Genomic DNA, 18649 nt, shown 5'->3' with positions numbered 1-18649 from the left:
GAGAGACCATTGAAATTTTTAAAAGAATTAACACCCGCAATTCCAAGGTCCAGGAGGGCGGGAATATTTGTGGCCATCTATTGAACATATTGTGATCTAGTAAGTTATTCGACATTTTAAAATCTTGAGACAAAGGCATTTACTATTTATAATGAAATCTTCTACCTGATTCCATAAATGTTTCAAAATTTTTCAGGTGAACATAATCCAAAAACTTAAGTCGAAGTAGAAGATATCACATTCCCCATTGAACGTCGTAATCAGTGTTTTGAGGTTCAAGACCTCACTTACACATCAGTATCTCTTTAAACAGTATGTTATAAGTAAAACTCAACAGCAGCTAACTTATTTTTACACGTTACTGAAAGTGTGTTGATGTCACTAAGAGTGTGCTTCAAGGTATTTCCGTGTCCTGGATCATACTAACACATCAATACCGCTTTTAAAAGTATGTTGTTAATTAACTACAGTTAACGAATTTTGAATTTTGTTTTTTAAACTTTCTTAGTGTTGGAATAAGGTACCTTACCCCCATTGATTATGAAAAATGCGTTCTATTGACAGGTTCAATAGAAAAGAAGACATAGTCAAATGAGACAAGTTGTGGGCCTGAATGCTAAACACATAACACCCTGCAATCTTGGGCTGTGGTCTGATGAAATCACAAATCGACCGTAACCTGCATGCGTATAAACACTTCGGCTTGCTGAAGTTTTTCGAGACTGTAAATGGTTTCTCAGTTATTATAACCTCTGATGATGTCCCCAGTAGTAGATAAGGAAATGTTAGAGAGCGAAGTCTGCGTTGGAAATTTGTGGGCAATTCTTATGGGATCAAACTACTGAGGTCATCCGTCCCTAGACTTACACACTACTTAATCTAACTTAAACTAACTTGCGCTAAGGACAACACACACACACCCGTGCCCGAAGGAGGACTCGAACCTCCGACCGGACGATGGGTGCGAACCTTGGAAAAGCGCCCCCAGACCGCGCAGCTACCCCGTACGACGAAGTGTACTTTCCTCAATACCCTAACAACCATCAAACAAATGTCACCGGTAATGCAAACATCTCCCATAAAAGCATCCTGCATTGTGTGAGCAACGCTGACCATTTATCCTGTTTTTTCCGGGAGGTCACGAGGTTAGTAGCAGCTTTTTATCCTGGATGTAATAATAATAAACAATTTCACCGTATTAGATATTTTTTTCGGCTTTGTTGCAGTGAAATTAGTGATACTGTTTGACAAAGATACTCTATTGTTACCAGAGTGCACCCACTGACATTATTGTGCAAAAGGCATCGAGCTGGTTTCCACCATCATACACCGATGAGTCAAAACATTATGACAACCTGCTTAATAGTTTGTTTGTCCGTCTTTGGAACGAAGTAAAACAATGATTCAGCGCATTAGGGATCCGACAGTTCATTGCTAGATTTGTGGAGGTATGTGTCTACGCACAGGTCATGTGCACTACTGGCCATTAAAATTGCTACACCACGAAGATGACGTTCTACAGACGGGAAATTTAACCGACGGGGAGAAGATGCTGTGATATGCAAATGATTAACTTCTCAGAGCATTCACACAGGGTTAGCGCCGGTGGCGACACCTACAACGTGCTGACATGAGAAGAATTTCCAACCGATTTCTCATACACAAACGGCAGTTGACCGGCGTTGCCTGGTGAGACGTTGTTGCGAGGCCTCGTGTAAGCAGGAGGAATGCGTACCATCACGTTTCCGACTTTGATGAAGGTCGAATTCTAGCCTATCGCGATTGCGGTTTATCGTATCGAGACATTTCTGCTCACGTTGGTCGAGATCCAATGACTGTTAGCAGAATATGAAATCAGTGGGTTCAGGAGGGCAATACGGAACGCCGTGCTGGATCTCAACGGATTCGTATCACTAGCAGTCGAGATGACAGGCATCTTATCCGTATAGCTGTAACAAATTGTGCAGCCATGTATCGATCCCTGAGTCAACAGATGGGGACGTTTGCAAGACAACAACCATCAGCACGAACAGTTGGACGACGTTTGCAGCAGCATGGACTATCAGCTAGGAGACCATGGCTGCGGTAACCCTTGAGCTGCATCACAGACAGGAGCGCCTGCGATGGTGTACTCAGCGATGAACCTGGGTGCACGAAAGGCAAAACGCAATTTTTTCGGATGAATCCAGATTCTGTTTGTAGCATCATGGTGGTCGCTTCTGCGTTTGGCGACATCGGGGTGAACACACATTGGAAGCGTGTATTCGCCATCGCCATACTGGCTAATCACCCGGCCTGATGGTATGCGGTGTCATTGGTTACACGTCTCGGTCACCTCTTGCTCGCACGGACTGCACTTTGAACAGTGGACGTTACATTTCAGTAGTGTTACGATCCGTGGCTCTACTCCTCATTCGATCCTTGTGAAACCCTGCATTTCTGCAGGATAATGCACGCTCGCATGTTGCAGGTCATGTACGGGCCTTTCTGGATACAGAAAATGTTCGACTGCTGCCCTGGCCAGCACATTCTCCAGATCTCTCACCAAGTGAAAACGTCTGGTCAATGGTGGCCGAGCAACTAGCTCGTCACAATACGCCAGTCCCTACTCTTGATGAACTGTGGTATCGTGTTGAAGCTGCATGGGTAGCTGTACCTGTACACACCATCCACGCTCTGTTTGACTCAATGCCCCGGCGTATCAAGGCCGTTATTACGGCCAGAGGTGGTTGTTCTGGGTACTGATTTCTCAGGATCTGTGCAGCCAAAGTGCGTGAAAATGTAATGACTTGTGAGTTATAGTATAACATATTTGTCCAATGAATACCCGTTTATCATCTGCATTTCTTCTGGCTGTGGCGCTTTTAATGACCAGTAGTTTCGGGCCGCTGATTGGTGTACACGGTGACAGCACCCGATAGCGATACAGATGGGTTCCATAGGATTTACGTCAGGCGAATTTGGTCGCCGACACATCATCAAGAGTTCACTATAAAGCTTCTCAAAGCACTGTATCACGGTTTCTGGCTCAGAGACGCAAACAGTTATCCTGCTGAAAGAAGACATCACAATCGCGCAACACATCAACCATGAAGGGTTGTATTTGTCAGCGTGTCTTCGATTACTATCACAGGTCCTATGCAAGCGCACGAAATGGCTCCAATAGCGTTATACTGCTCCCATCAGCCTGCGTTCGTGGCGCTCTGCACTTTTCGAACAGCTGTTCACCTCGATGACGGCTTTTGTGGAGACGACCATCGACCTAGGGTAGTAAAAATGTGAGCCACATGAAGAGCCGACACGTTTCCATTGATCGACTGTCGAATTCCGATGGTCCGTTGCCCACTGCAATCGTAACTGACGATGTCGTTAGGTCAACATGGAACACGTAGGGGGCGTCTGCTGCGGTGCTCCATGTTCAACAATGAACAATGAATGGCGCGCTCAGAAACACTTGTACGTGCTCCAGCATTGTACTCTTTTGGCAGAGATGCCAAAGATCAACATCTATCCTATTTTACCGAGAAAAGAAGCCTCCGTATCCACGTTCTGTGAAGAGTCGTGGATGTCCAAACATTTAGCACCTAGTGATAATTTCACAGTCCTGCCTCTTTCCGTAGATGCTGACTACAGCAACACGTGAACATTCGACCAACTTCGCCGTTTTCGAGATACTCGTTCACAGAATCTGCGTGATAATAATCTGTCAATTGTCAAACTCACTTACTTCAAAGGATGGCGCCATTTGCAACCCAAAGCTTCGCTAGGGTGATTCCCCGTCTGTCTCTGCTCCTCTTACATATCTACTGTGCAGCATCATGTGTCCACAACAGCACCAGGCAGCATCAAATGTCGCGGTGCGTAGTGGTAGAAATGTTTTGGTTTACCAGTGTATGTTATCTGTAAACGCGAAATTATATCGTTTTATTGAGTGGTACGTAGTGTTACGCTACATTTCGTTAGTTAAGTTGGGTTGTTTTTCTTCATCAATAACCACACTCCGGAAGGAATGAGTTCATAGATGCGCAAGTGCTCCTCCAGTGAACAACTGCAAAAATCATTTCCATTCGTCAGTGATATTAGGTCTTCTTACTCAGAAGGAAAAGTGAAATGCAACATGTGTGTTGTACATTTCGTATGCTATTTAAGGCTGGTTGGTTGATTTGTGGGAGGTGACCAAACAGCGAGGTCATCACTCCCTTCGGATTAGGGAAGGATGGGGAAGGAAGTAGGCCGTGCCCTTCCACAGGAATAAGGAAGTAGGTCGTGCCCTTCCACAGGAAAAATCCGGGCATTTGCCTGGAACGATTTAGGGAAATCACGGAAAATCTGAATCAGGATGGCAGGACGCAGGTTTGAACCGTGGTGCTCCCGAATGCGAATTCAGTGTGGTAACCACCTCACTCGGTGCTCTTTAAGAATACAGATTGCTGAAGAAAATTCACTGCACGGACAGATAAACTTGGTAGGCTCTCAGTGCTTTGTCTTAGCAGGTATCAGTAAAGTAAGATAAAAACTGAAGTCGTATTTCGAATTTAATACATTCAATTAAGTTCTTCCTTTAATGTCTCCCGAGGTATGGTCGATAAAATATGGTCACTTTATATGAATACATTGTTTACTTGACAATAAATATCATCAGGCTTTCTCACTGTTACTACAGTGATCCAAGAAGGTATGGAATCCAGTATTTAATATTAGATACAAATCTTCAGTCGATTAAAAGTCAACGAAGCGGAAGGTGATAACTAACCGATCATGTCTGGAGAGCGGAGAAGTGATAGTAGTGGTATGATTTGAGCATAGCTGTTTCTCCCTGCTCCGAACGAGTATGACAGTGCTGTGGAAAGTTTATCGAAGTGTTGTTTCTGCCGTAACTGTAAATCGAAATGGCCGCTGTCACAGAAAATCCCATCGCCAGCAAATTCCGTGCAGTAGTCCCTTCTGTAGCGGAGAGGACTATGATTGATATTCCTGTTATACACGCCTTAGTCACTTTAACGTGACCACTGCCTATGTTCAAAATCAACGTGTAATAACTACATAAAGTATCCTGTGCATGGAAAAAGGGTGCTATGTAAACTCGCCGCCGAGACGACTTTGGTGCACCATCGGCCATAGATGACAGAAATGAACAAAGGCTGAGGGGATGTGTACGAGAGAACAGACGTGCAACTGTTGAGCAACTGATCGACCGTATGAACCAACGAGCTACCAGAAGTGCCTCTTCAACGACAGTTCAGCGAACGTTGCTATGTGTAGGCCTCCGTAGCTATGGATCCTCAAACGATAAACCTTGGGCAACTGGCAACGGTACTGGAGTCGGCGTGGCTCCGTATTCCTGTCGGTACATTCCAGGACCCCAATGACTCTCTTCGGTACGCGCCGCAAAACGTGCTTTTTCTGCTTGACAGGTGATCATAATAAAGTTAGTTGACAGTGTCAAATAGCGCCGTTTTTTTTCCTAAAAGCCAGATCAACGTCGATAATGTTGTGGTCCATGAACCATGGACCTTGCCGTTGGTGGGGAGGCTTGCGTGCCTCAGCGATACAGATGACTGTACCGTAGGTGCAACCACAACGGAGGGGTATCTGTTGGGAGGCCAGGCAAACGTGTGGTTCCTGAAGAGGGCAGCAGCCTTTTCAGTAGTTGCAGGGGCAACAGTCTGGATGATTGACTGATCTGGTCTTGTAACAATAACCAAAACGGCCTTGCTGTGCTTGTACTGCGAACGGATGAAAGCATGGGGAAACTACGGCCGTAATTTTTCCCAAGGGCATGCAGCTTTACTGTATGATTAAATGATGATGGCGTCCTCTTGGGTAAAATATTCCGGAGGTAAAATAGTCCCCCATTCGGATCTCCGGGCGGGGACTAATCAAGATGATGTCGTTATAAGGAGAAAGAAAACTGGCGTCCTACGGATCGGAGCGTGGAATGTCAGATCCCTTAATCGGGCAGGTAGGTTAGAAAATTTTAAAAGGGAAATGGATAGGTTAAAGTTAGATATAGTGGGAATAAGTGAAGTTCGGTGGCAGGAGGAACAAGACTTCTGGTCAGGTGACTACAGGGTTATAAACACAAAATCAAATAGCGGTAATGCAGGAGTAGGTTTAATAATGAATAGGAAAACAGGAATGGGGGTAAGTTACTACAAACAGCATAGTGAACGCATTATTGTGGCCAAGATAGAAACAAAGCCCACACCTACTACAGTAGTACAAGTTTATATGCCAACTAGCTCTGCAGATAACGAAGAAATTGAAGAAATGTATGATGAGATAAAAGAAATTATTCAGGTAGTGTAGGGAGACGAAAATTTAAGTCATGAGTGACTGGAATTCGGTAGTAGGAAAAGGGAGAGAAGGAAACGTAGTAGGTGAATATGGACTGGGGCAAAGAAATGAAAGAGAAAGCCGCCTGGTAGAATTTCGCACAGAGCACAACTTAATCATAGGTAACACTTGGTTCAAGAATCATAAAAGAAGACTGTATACATGGAAGAACCCTGGAGATACTAAAAGGTATCAGATAGATTATATAATGGTAAGACAGAGATTTAGGAACCAGGTTTTAAATTGTAAGACATTTCCACGGGCAGATGTGGACTCTGACCATAATCTATTGCTTATGACCTGTAGATTAAAACTGAAGAAACTGCAAAAAGGTGGGAATTTAAGGAGATGGGACATGGATAAACTAAAAGAACCTGAGGTTGTACAGAGTTTCAGGGAGAGCATAAGGGAGCAATAGACAGGAATGGGTGAAAGAAATACAGTAGAAGAAGAATGGGTAGCTTTGAGGGATGAAATAGTGAAAGCAGCAGAGGATCAAGTAGGTAAAAAGACGAGGGCTAGTAGAAATCCTTGGGTAACAGAAGAAATATTGAATTTAATTGATGAAAGGAGAAAATATAGAAATGCAGTAAATGAAGCAGGCAAAAAGGAATACAGACGTCTCAAAAATGAGATCGACAGCAAGTGCAAAATGGCTAAGCAGGGATGGCTAGAGGACAAATGTAAGGATGTAGAGGCTTATCTCACTAGGGGTAAGATAGATACTGCCTACAGGAAAATTAAAGAGACCTTTGGAAATAAGAGAACCACTTGCATGAACATCAAGAGCTCAGATGGAAACCCAGTTCTAAGCAAAGAAGGGAAAGCAGAAAGGTGGAAGGAGTATATAGAGGGTCTATACAAAGGCGATGTACTTGAGGACAATATTATGGAAATGGAAGAGAATGTAGATAAAGACGAAATGGGAGATACGATACTGAGTGTAGAGTTTGAGAGAGCACTGAAAGACCCGAGTAGAAACAAGGCCCCCGGAGTAGACAGCATTCTATTGGAACTACTGACGGCCTTCGGAGAGCCAGTCCTGACATAACTCTACCATCTGGTGAGCAAGATGTATGACACAGGCGAAATACCCTCAGACTTCAAGAAGAATATAATAATTCCAATCCCATAGAAAGCAGGTGTTGACAGATGAGAAAATTACCGAACTATCAGTTTAATAAGCCACAGCTGCAAAATACTAACGCGAATTCTTTACAGACGAATGGAAAAACTGTTAGAAGCCGAACTCGGGGAAGATCAGTTAGGATTCCGTAAAAATGTTGGAACACGTGAGACCATACTGACCCTACGACTTATCTTAGAAGCTAGATTAAGGAAGGGCAAATCTACGTTTCTAGCGTTTGTAGACTTAGAGAAAGCTTTTGACAATGTTGACTGGAATACTCACTTTCAAATTCTGAAGGAAGCAGGGGTAAAATACAGGGAGCGAAAGGCTATTTACAGTTTGTACAGAAACCAGATGGCAGTTATAAGAGTCGAGGGACATGAAAGGGATGCAGTGGTTGGGAAGGGAGTGAGACAGGGTTGTAGTCTCTCCCCGATGTTATTCAATCTGTATATTGAGCAAGCAGTAAAGAAAACAAAAGAAAAATTTGGAGTAGGTATTAAAATCCATGGAGAAGAAATAAAAACTTTGAGGTTCGCTGATGACATCGTAATTCTGTCAGAGACAGCAAAGGACATGGAAGAGTAGTTGAACGGAATGGATAGTGTCTTGAAAGGAGGATATGAGATGAACATCAACAAAAGTATAACGAGGATAATGGAATGTAGTCGAATTAAGTCGGGTGATGCTGAGGGAATTAGATTAGGAACTGAGACAGTTAAAGTAGTAAAGGAATTTTGCTATTTGGGGTGCAAAATAACTGATGATGGTCGAAGTAGAGAGGATATAAAATGTAGACTGGTAATGGCAAGGAAAGAGTTCTGAAGAAGAGAAATTTGTTAACATCGAGTATAGATTTAAGTGTCAGGAAGACGTTTCTGAAATTATTTCTATGGAAGTGAAACATGGACGATAAACAGTTTACACAAGAAGAGAATAGAAACTTTCGAAATGTGGTGCTACAGAAGAATGCTGAAGATTAGATGGGTAGATCACATAACTAATGAGGAGGTACTGAATAGAGTTGGGGAGAAGAGGAGCTTGTGGCACAACTTGACCAGAAGAAGGAATCGGTTGGTAGGACATGTTCTGAGGCATCAAGGGATCACCAATTTAGTATTGGAGGGCAGCGTGGAGGGTAAAAATCGTAGAGGGAGACCAAGAGATGACTACACTAAACAGATTCAAAACAATGTGAGTTGCAGTGGGTTCTGGGAGATGAAGAGGCTTGCATAGGATAGAGTAGCATGGAGAGCCGCATCAAACCAGTCTCAGGACTGAAGACCACAACAACAATATACGAAAGACAAATGAACTTGTTACAAAGGTTAATAACAAAATTAGATAAAATCGACAGTTCACTGTTACTGAATTAGCAGTGTATTTCTCTTAGATATCACGGACAGTGTTTCACTTACTTCTGACTGACAAACTCCGTTAGCAAATACTGTGTGCGCGATGGGTCCCGAAATATCTGATTCGAGTCCACCAAAACGAAGAGACTGAGAGCCGGATTGACGTTTCTGTTGCTGTACGATGCAGGACACTAACTCCTTAATGATAATGACACGGGAAAACATGAGTTGCTTATATCAACGTAACCATCCAATACAATGAATCCACGTCTATTCTCCTTGTAAACCTTTATAAAGACGCGTATCATTTTCTGTACGAAACTCTTTGTTGAGTTTGTGGAAAGGCGCACAACGGTGACTCCAAATTATGCTGTGAAGCCCTAAACAACATCAGAAGAACTATCCAGAACAGAAGGAAATGCTTGTTCAACCTCCGTATAGCCCTGATTTGTCTTCCGAAGATTTTCACCCATTTTTAAGAAGAAAAATGGCTAATATCACAGCGTTTGAAGACGACGGCCAGTTAAACGAAAGTACCGAAACATGGCTTAAATCACAATTGGCAGATTTCTATTAGGACGGCACTGAAAAACTCGTTCCTCGATATGACGAGCGCCAGACTGCAGGAAGCAATGACATAGAAAACTACCTGACGTTCTTGGCTTTAAGTTGTTTTCAATAAAAAAAAATCTGTTAATAAATTGAAGTTTATTTTATAATTCAACAAGCTTTACTTTCCGAAAATCCCTCGTAGGGCCGCTGATTTTCTCATTGTACTTAAACAATATATCACACCGTATTGGCAGCTCTCTCATTATTTGCATGCTATACTACAGACTACACGACAGTGATTAATGATCGCAAGAAAATTAGCAACGACACAGACACCATTATACATGCTGTAGTGAACGGTAGTTCCCTTTATACATGAACAAATGCACAGTAATGTTCACAAAATGCAAGAAGCTCCGATGGTATTCGATTACAAGATAATTGAAAACATTTGGAATTTGTCACATTCAGTAGGTTGAATCAGTGAAACCTGAGCCCTTTTTATTTTGTGGACGGTTCAAGAAATCGAAACGAGCTTGTCGGAAATTGATAGTAGGCGGACGGTCACGTTTCTAAAGAAAAACTGATGTAATGCCAACTGGAAATATGCGATCTTTTTAAATTCTTATGTTCTCTGCTGTAAACAATGCTAAAGGAGTAGAATATTGATTTCTGAAATTTTGCAGTAAAATTTCAATTAAATCTCATAAATAAAATATTTCAATTATATCCGTTTTGGTTATTGACATATGTGTCTGTCTTAAAGTAGTATTTTTTTAAATGAAAGATCATACCACAAATATTATTAATAAAAACACGTCAATGGGTACTTAACATAGTTTACTTGCAAAATGAATGCACTTAAGAAGGCTATGTATTGTTTTGCCATCGTTTACTTGCTTGGTGACTTAACCATACAATACTGTGAAATCTCTAAAAAAATAAATTTGAAGGGTCCAAAATGTTTCAGTTTATGTTAGTAAGATTTGCATTAAATATAACAGCAGTAATAAAGTATGACAAACACAAAAATTAATCTTTGGTACACTATGGTATAAAATTCATATTACTGTAGCCTCACTATATTAAGTAAACAATGATATGGATGGCCCTTTACCTTTCTACCATCACACATAAATTCACACAACCTTGGTAAGAGACCAAATACTGTTTACTTGCTAAAATAATTATTCACATTTCTTTGATGAGGAACACCTTTTGAACCGCATTTCCGGTTATGAACGTATTCTGGGTCTTTATCTGAGAGGCAGTTATCGACATAGTTCTTGGATTTGCACAAATGGTCCCTGAAAAGCATTTTCCTGACACGAGTATCTTACACGTTACTACTAATGGCAGCCAAGATTTTTTACACTTACCACTGTTAACATGTACACGCCCTGACCAATTCCCATTAGTGAGAACCTGAAATTAGAGAGCAACAGGTGACATTTCTCGGTTCACACGAAAAGAATTCGCATTGGCGAATATGGACAACCGTCAATTGCGTAATGGAATGACGACGGATTCTAACCAGAATCGCCTTCTAATTAGAAATTCCCTGCACGATTCCCATCCAAACCCAAACTTAGCAACTTTCGATTAAAGTGCCTCACCGGTATGGGAATACACGTAATGGATGTACGAATACAGGTTGCAGCCACGTGGGTGACGACAGGTGGAAGTTTGGGTCTCATCTTGAGTCGTACTTTGATAGCCGAATGGTAAGATGGCTGCTCAAAAAACGGGGAATCGGGATTCGAGTCCCGGTGCGGCACATGTTTTCATTGTTCTCATTGTTCTCATTCCTTATACAGCTGATAGATGTCCATTTTTGGAAGCACGAGTACATTTAATGTATTTCTTAACGGCTGTAGTCGCCGCTACATGTTCCTTTGGACATGCATGCATGTCCGAAGGAACTTTGCATCGTATTTCTGATCACATAGGCATTGCAATATCATATTTCTAGGTTTATAGAGGAATTATCAACAAATATGAATAAACCACATCACGTTATACATGTAATAACTCTGTTTTTCGTCGACTGAGCCATCACTGTCTACAGTCGAGGTCTTCTTATACAGGGTGGTCCATTGATCTTGACCGGACGAAATATCTCACGAAATAAACGTCAAACGAAAAAACTACAAAGAACGAAACTTGTCTAGCTTGAAGGGGGAAACCAGATGGCGCTATGGTTGGCCCTTTAGATGGCGCTGCCATAGGTCAAACGGGTATCAACTGCGTTTTTTAAAATAGGAACCCCCATTTTATTACATATTCGTGTAGTACGTAAAGAAATATGAATGTTTTAGTTGGACCACTTTTCTCGCTCTGTGATAGATGGCGATGTAATAGTCACAAACATATGGCTCACAATTTTAGAAGAACAGTTGGTAACAGGTAGGTTTTTTAAATTGAAATACAGAACGTAGGTACGTTGGAACATTTTATTTCGGTTGTTCCAATGTGATACATGTACCTTTCTAAATTTATCATTCCTGAGAACGCATGCTGTTACAGCGTGATTACCTGTAAATACCACATTAATGCAATAAATGCTCAAAATGATGTCCGTCAACCTCAATGCATTTGGCAATACGTGTAACGACATTCCTCTCAACAGCGAGTAGTTCGCCTTACGTAATATTCGCACATGCATTGACAATGCGCTGACGCATGTTGTCAGGCGTTGTCGGTGGATCACGATACCAAATATCCTTCAACTTTCCCCACAGAGAGAAATCCAGGGACGTCAGATCCGGTGAACGTGCGGGCCATGGTATGGTGCTTCGACGAACAATCCACCTGTCATGAAATATGCTATTCAGTACCGCTTCAACCGCACGCGAGCTATGTGCCGGAAATCCATCATGTTGGATGAACATCGGCATTCAGTCATGCAGTGAAACATCTTGTAGTAACATCGTTAGAACATTACGTAGGAAATTAGCATATATTGCACCATTTAGATTGCCATCGATAAAATGGGGGCCAATTATCCTTCCTCCTATAATGCCGCACCATACATTAACCCGCCAAGGTGGCTGTTGTTCCACTTGTCGCAGCTATCGTGGATTTTCCGTTGCCCAACAGTGCGTATTATGCCGGTTTACGTTACCGCTGTTGGTGAATGACGCTTCGTCGCTAAATAGAATGCGTGCAAAGAATCTATCATCGTCCGGTAATTTCTCTTGTGCCCAGTGTCAGAACTGTACACGACGTTCAAAGTCGTCGCCATGCAATTTCTGGTGCATTGAAATATGGTACGGGTGCCATCGATGTTGATGTAGCATTCTCAACACCGACGTTTTTGGGATTCCCGATTCTCGAGCAGTTTGTCTGCTACTGATGTGTGAATGAACCGCTACACCAGATAGAACACCTACTTGGGCATCATCATTTGTTGCAGGTCGTGGTTGACGTTTCACATGTGGCTGAACTGTTCCTGTTTCCTTAAATAACATAACTATCCGGCGAACGGTCCGGGCACTTGGATGATTTCGTATATTGAGCAAGCAGTAAAGGAAACAAAAGAAAAACTCGGAGTAGGTATTAAAATCCACGGAGAAGAAATAAAAACTTTTAGGTTCTCCGATGGCATTGTAATTCTGTCAGAGACAGCAAAGGACTTAAAAGAGCGGTTGAATGGAATGGACAATGCCTTGAAAGGAGGATACAAGATGAACATCAACAAAAGCAAAACGAGGATAATGAAATGTAGTCGAATTAAGTCGGGTGATGCTGAGGGAATTAGATTAGGAAATGAGACACTTAAAGTAGTAAAGGAGTTTTGCTATTTGGAGAGCAAAATAACTGATGATGGTCGAAGTAGAGAGGATATAAAATGTAGACTGGCAATGGAAAGGAAAGCGTTTCTGAAGAAGAGAAATTTGTTAACATCGAGTAATGATTTAAGTGTGAAGAAGTAATTTCTCAAAGTATTTGTATGGAGTGTAGCCATGTGTGGAAGTGAAACATGGGCGGTAAATAGTTTGGAAAGAAAAGAATACAAGCTTTTGAAATGTGGTGCTACAGAAGAATGCTGAAGAACAGATGGGTAGATCACATAACTAATGAGGAAGTATTGAATAGGATTGTGATGAAGAGAAGTTTGTGGCACAACTTGACCAGAAGAAGGAATCGGTTCGTAGGACATGTTCTGAGGCATCAAGGGATCACCAATTTAGTATTGGAGGGCAGCGTGGAGGGTAAAAATCGTAGAGGAAGACCAAGAGATGAATACACTAAGCAGATTCAGAAGGATGTATGTTGCAGTAGGTACTGGGAGATGAAGAAGCTTGCACAGGATAGAGTAGCATGGAGAGCTGCATCAAACCAGTCTCCGGACTGAAGACCACAACAAAAACAACATTTATGCACTCGGATTTGTAAGAGCTTCGGAATGACGCAAAAAGTACATACACTGATGATGGGAAAAGACTCGCAACATCAACAATGAGTTGTGTGACATCAGTGAAATGTGATAAATATGTTTCTAAGTCTGAAATATGAGTATTCTAAGTTCACATCAGTCGCAAACAGTGGCGCTACTAGTGCCACTATGAGGATGCAAATCAGGTTTGCTGACAGTACAGGCGGTAATGGTCATGAGCATTAGTTACCTTTCAGATTGTACGTGATGAGCTGATGTTAGTCAAGAACGCCTGTAAGGCGACAAAGGCCATTATCAACACGTCACCGAGTTTTAACGAGGTCGGGTAAGAAGGCTACGAGAAGAAGAACGTTCCTTCTGGTATATTGCATAAAGACTTAGCACTAGTTCAAAAAATGTACGTGACTGCTGGTAGCCTCGGTCACAAGAAGACCGGGCTCCATACGGCTACGTAGCACCACTGGCAGGGTGTTGAACAGATGGCTCTGGCGCATCGTATTATATCTGCAGCAGCAACTGGAGCAGGGGAATTTGGCACCACAGTGACACAACCAACCGTTACGAGCCGGTTACTTCAAGGTCAGTTCAGAGCCAGAAGCTCCACTGACCCCAAACCACCGCCATTTGCAAGCTAATTGTGGGCCTGTTGAGTTTTCTGATGAAAGCTAGTTCTGCCTGAGTGCCAGCGATAGCTGTGTGTTGGTTAGAAGCTCCGGCCAGAAGCTCCACTGACCCCAAACCACCGCCATTTGCAAGCTAATTGGGGGCCTTTTGAGTTTTCTGATGAAAGCTAGTTCTGCCTGAGTGCCAGCGATAGCTGTGTGTTGGTTAGAAGCAGGCCAGTTGAGAGCCTGCTACTAACCTCTCTATGTGCTAGACACACTGGACCACATGTGGAGTTATTGCGTGGGGAGCGATGTCATATGACAGCAGGAGCACTCTCCTGGTTGTCCCACGCTCCCTGGCTGTAAATTTGTACGTCATTCTGGTGGTTCGACCTGTTGTTATGTTATTCGTGAACAGCATTCCAGGGGCTGTTTTCAGCAGGGTAACGCTCGCCCGTTTACCGCTGTTGTAACCCTATATGCTCATCAGAGTGTCACCGATGTCGCCTTGACTTGCTCGATCACCGGATCAGTCTCCACTAGAGCGCATAAGGGACATCACAACTTTAGCATTATCCAGAAACCACATTAACCGCCCCTGTATTGACCAAATAAGTGCAACTAGCATGGAACATCATTCCACAAACTGACATCCGGCACTTGTTCAACATCTGACGACGGTGTTCAGAGAAAATGGATATTCCGATCGTGATATCAGATCTACTCTGGCGAAGAAACCTAGGCAGGACGCGTTTCGAACAGATGAAGAGGACCAACACATCGCGCGGCTACCATTCTGCGGTGCAACGACCAGCTAGATCGGCAGAGTCCTGAGCCGGCAGGGAATCAGACCAGTCTTCTGGCCACCCAGGAAGATAAAGGAGATGTTGCGACCCGTGAAAGATAATCTTGGCCTGAGAGTGCCGGGAATTTAAAGCATTTCTTGCGAGTGTGGCAAAAATTATGTGGGCCAGTCTATAAGAACTGTTGACTATCACTGTGTGGAACATCAGCGTCACCTGAAAAACAGGTATCTAGAAAAAATCAGCAACGGCTGAGAACATTTTGTTAAATAAACATAAGATTTTATTCGATGAAACAAGACTACTTGCTCAAGCCTCAAACTATTGGGACTCTGTCATCAGGGAAGCAGTTGCAATTAGAGTCTGTGAAAATAATTTCAACAGAGACTCCGGTTATGCACTCAGCAATGCATGGAAGCGAGCAATTGATAAAGAAAGAGCGCAGAGGGAGACTTCTTACATTCCTCGCAGTTCTCCACCTGTTGCGATGGATGGCGCTGCAAGCAACGCTGGATAAAGTGCGCAAACAAAATCTATGGACATGAAGGCCGCCACCTCTGTACGCGCCGTTTACACCTTGACGTCATCCAGCCAATGAGAAGCCGTCTACTGCTTATAAAAGCGGTAGTCTCACCAGTCCACGACAGTCAGTTTTACCCCTGTAGAAGATGACGGAGGTAGTCATCGAAATCTTGGGATGTTATCCAAATTTGACGCGGCAAGTAAACCGAGAACATTTTATGCAAGGACTCTGTCGCGAAAGACTTCGGAATCACAATATATGCACGTTTGCATCCTTGCGTTCAACATATGGACGGCTGCAACGGTAATTGATTTACCAGCATTTCACATTAACAGTGAGTCATCTCACGCTTACATTAACCTATGATCTCGCAATGTTATTCACAAAAATGTTACCTAGACAAATTTATTCTTGAAATGTCATTATCTGACATTAATTATTTTTTGGTCTTGCAATTTTTTTCTGTTAGTGTAGTTACAGTAAGAAAACATACTTGCTTAAATTTCCCAGGAATTATAAGACTGAAGAGTATAACCCACGTCCGCAGCTCGTGGTCGTGCGGTAGCGTTCTCGCTTCCCGCGCCCGGGTTCCCGGGTTAGATTCCCAGCGGGGTGAGAGATTTTCTCTGCCTCGTGATGACTGAGTGTTGTATGATGTCCTTACGTTAGTTAGGTTTAAGTAGATCTAAGTTCTAGGGGACTGATGACCATAGATGTTAAGTCCCATAGTGCTCAGAGCCAGCATTGCCCAAACAACAAAATTACGTATCCTCTGTCTACTAATATTTGCCGAAAACATCGTTGTGAATTTTTTGAGTAACTCCCATTCTTAAAAATGAGACTTCGAACATTTTTACAGTCCAAAGCGCTAAAGTTCAATGAGAGCTTGCCTCAGGTGAACCACCGCAAAAAAGGGTCTAACAAAAAAAAAATCCCATGAGAAATTTAAGTTACAAGAATGCAAATCGTAACTGGAAGGTACTGACACTATCTACTTCAGTACCGGGCCTCCACAGCAGCTCCCGGAAAACGTTGACCATAACAGGTCGGATCAGCTAGCGGATGATACGTAAGGCCATCAACCTCAGACGAAGCTGTCGCTGACGCCCTCTACTGCCACTGTTATTCTGCCCGGTCCCTCAAACCTGACACCCGAAGCAGCTGGGCTCACCTGATGACACCCTAACCACACACAAGGGCACAATCGCCACTGCTGCTTAGGACCTTTTGGCTTTAGAACCTCTCCACAGCTCACCGGGTCTAAAGCTGGGCCATCTATCAGATACGTCGCGTCGAACAAGGCCTGTTCCGCCACTTTTCACTGGCTGAACTATTAAATGCCGCTCGTTTGTCTTACAGGGAGGCGGGCACGAGCGCTCGTGGTGACAGCCTGGGGTCTCAGCTTCCTGTTCTCCATACCCAGCATGATCTTTTTCGAGGAGCAGCCCATCCAAGGTAAGTGATAAGCTATGCGAATAAGAGGGTTTCCATAAATTTCCACTATCATTTCAAAAAAATCTGACCATGGAAGCTGTTAGAGAGCGAACATTCTGGTACTTGTACAACGTTTTGCAGCTCAGAGAGAGTGTTTCTGTTGTGCTAGACATTCAATGATATCCCACTCACCTCTCGTAGAACATCAAGGTAATATTCGAGCTCCGATCATGCATATGTCGGTATTGCTGTACCGACAGCTCTGAGTGTTTCATTGATTCGTACGCGATTGATAGCAAGGGTAGCCATGTCACTGTCAGGTGTTGAGTCATTCAGCACAGTATCCACACATTAAAACCTCCCATGTGCCGATATGCCATCATGCTGGAAGATGATAGGGTGTTGCGGCTTTTCGGTCGATGGTAGGAGGAAATCTTCGAACATATTCGGGTAAACATTTCCCGTTATGGTTCTCTCTACAAAGAAAAACGGGCCAATCTACTTATCGTGCATCTCTGAAGGCCAACATGGAATACGGGAATGAATACCGTAGTGGAAGATCTTTTGACAGAAATGGTTGGTGTATTTGCACTTTGCACGCGAAACGGCGTATCTAATACTTTATGAACAGTTGATTTTGCTTCTTGCAATCAGCTTAATGCACGGGGATTTGACTTTTGGGGGCTGCCTTGAGATGCAACCAGCACTTTATCAACAAGTGCTTCAGACACACGGGGAAGTTCGAGGAAGTTCGTTGAGCCTTTCTCTTTGAAGTTTTTGAACCATCTCATTGTTCTTAATTCTGCTGGTGGTGATCTCCCATATTGGCATCGACAGTTCCGTGGTACCATTGTAACAGATTTGGATGGTGTATACGAAATGACACCTTGCACCTTTTCCTGGTCTGTTGCCATTTTGATGCACTCCAAACCTGCAACAGAGAACAAACGAAAAAAAGGAAAAAAAAGAGAGCTATTAAGCATTTTGCAACAAACCACGAATCTCTATCTTTAAGTTTCCCACTTAAGGGTTTTCTGAAATAATATCAGGGCTTTATGGACTGTCTTCGTAACCACAACCTGCATTTACTCATTATCACTATCATCACTGTATATTGACCGTGTAGCTCTACTCAGCTAAATTACTCCACAAGCCACCATACGGTATGTGGTGGAGAGTACGTCTGGTACCTCTGTCTTGTCGTATACTTCCTGTTTGAAAGGTGGGTGGAAGGAGGATTGTCGGCAAACTTCTGTATGCGATGTGATATCCCTAATTTCTCGTTGTAGTAATTTCGTGGGACTACTGTGGGAATAACCAATATGTTGCTCGACTACTGTAGGAATGTCATGTACCGGAATGTCAATAGTAAATGCCTCTCTTGTAACGTCTATTACTGGAGTTTGTTGACCATCTCTGAAACTCTCCTCCGCCGACTAGAAAGTCCCGTCACAAAAGTGCCGCTTTTGGTTGGATCTTGTCTATTCTTCTATTAATCAAACCTGTTTAGGTT

The 18649-nt window shown here is 43.0% G+C and overlaps 1 protein-coding gene across 2 annotated transcripts in view; it reads left to right on the top strand.

Annotated features, from left to right (window-relative positions):
• LOC126281880 (cardioacceleratory peptide receptor-like) overlaps positions 1-18649 on the top strand; it is a 1969042-nt gene that overhangs the window by 1895007 nt on the left and 55386 nt on the right. For both annotated transcript variants that reach the window (XM_049981192.1, XM_049981193.1), the window contains one exon: positions 17062-17157. In XM_049981192.1, the coding sequence (XP_049837149.1) occupies positions 17062-17157 (96 nt within the window). The remainder of the gene's footprint in view (positions 1-17061; positions 17158-18649) is intronic.

This window comes from Schistocerca gregaria, chromosome 7 (assembly GCF_023897955.1).
Source record: "Schistocerca gregaria isolate iqSchGreg1 chromosome 7, iqSchGreg1.2, whole genome shotgun sequence".
NCBI lineage: Eukaryota > Metazoa > Arthropoda > Insecta > Orthoptera > Acrididae > Schistocerca > Schistocerca gregaria.
The sequence above is the reverse complement of the archived record's forward strand: the minus strand, read 5'-3'. Positions and strand labels throughout refer to the sequence as shown.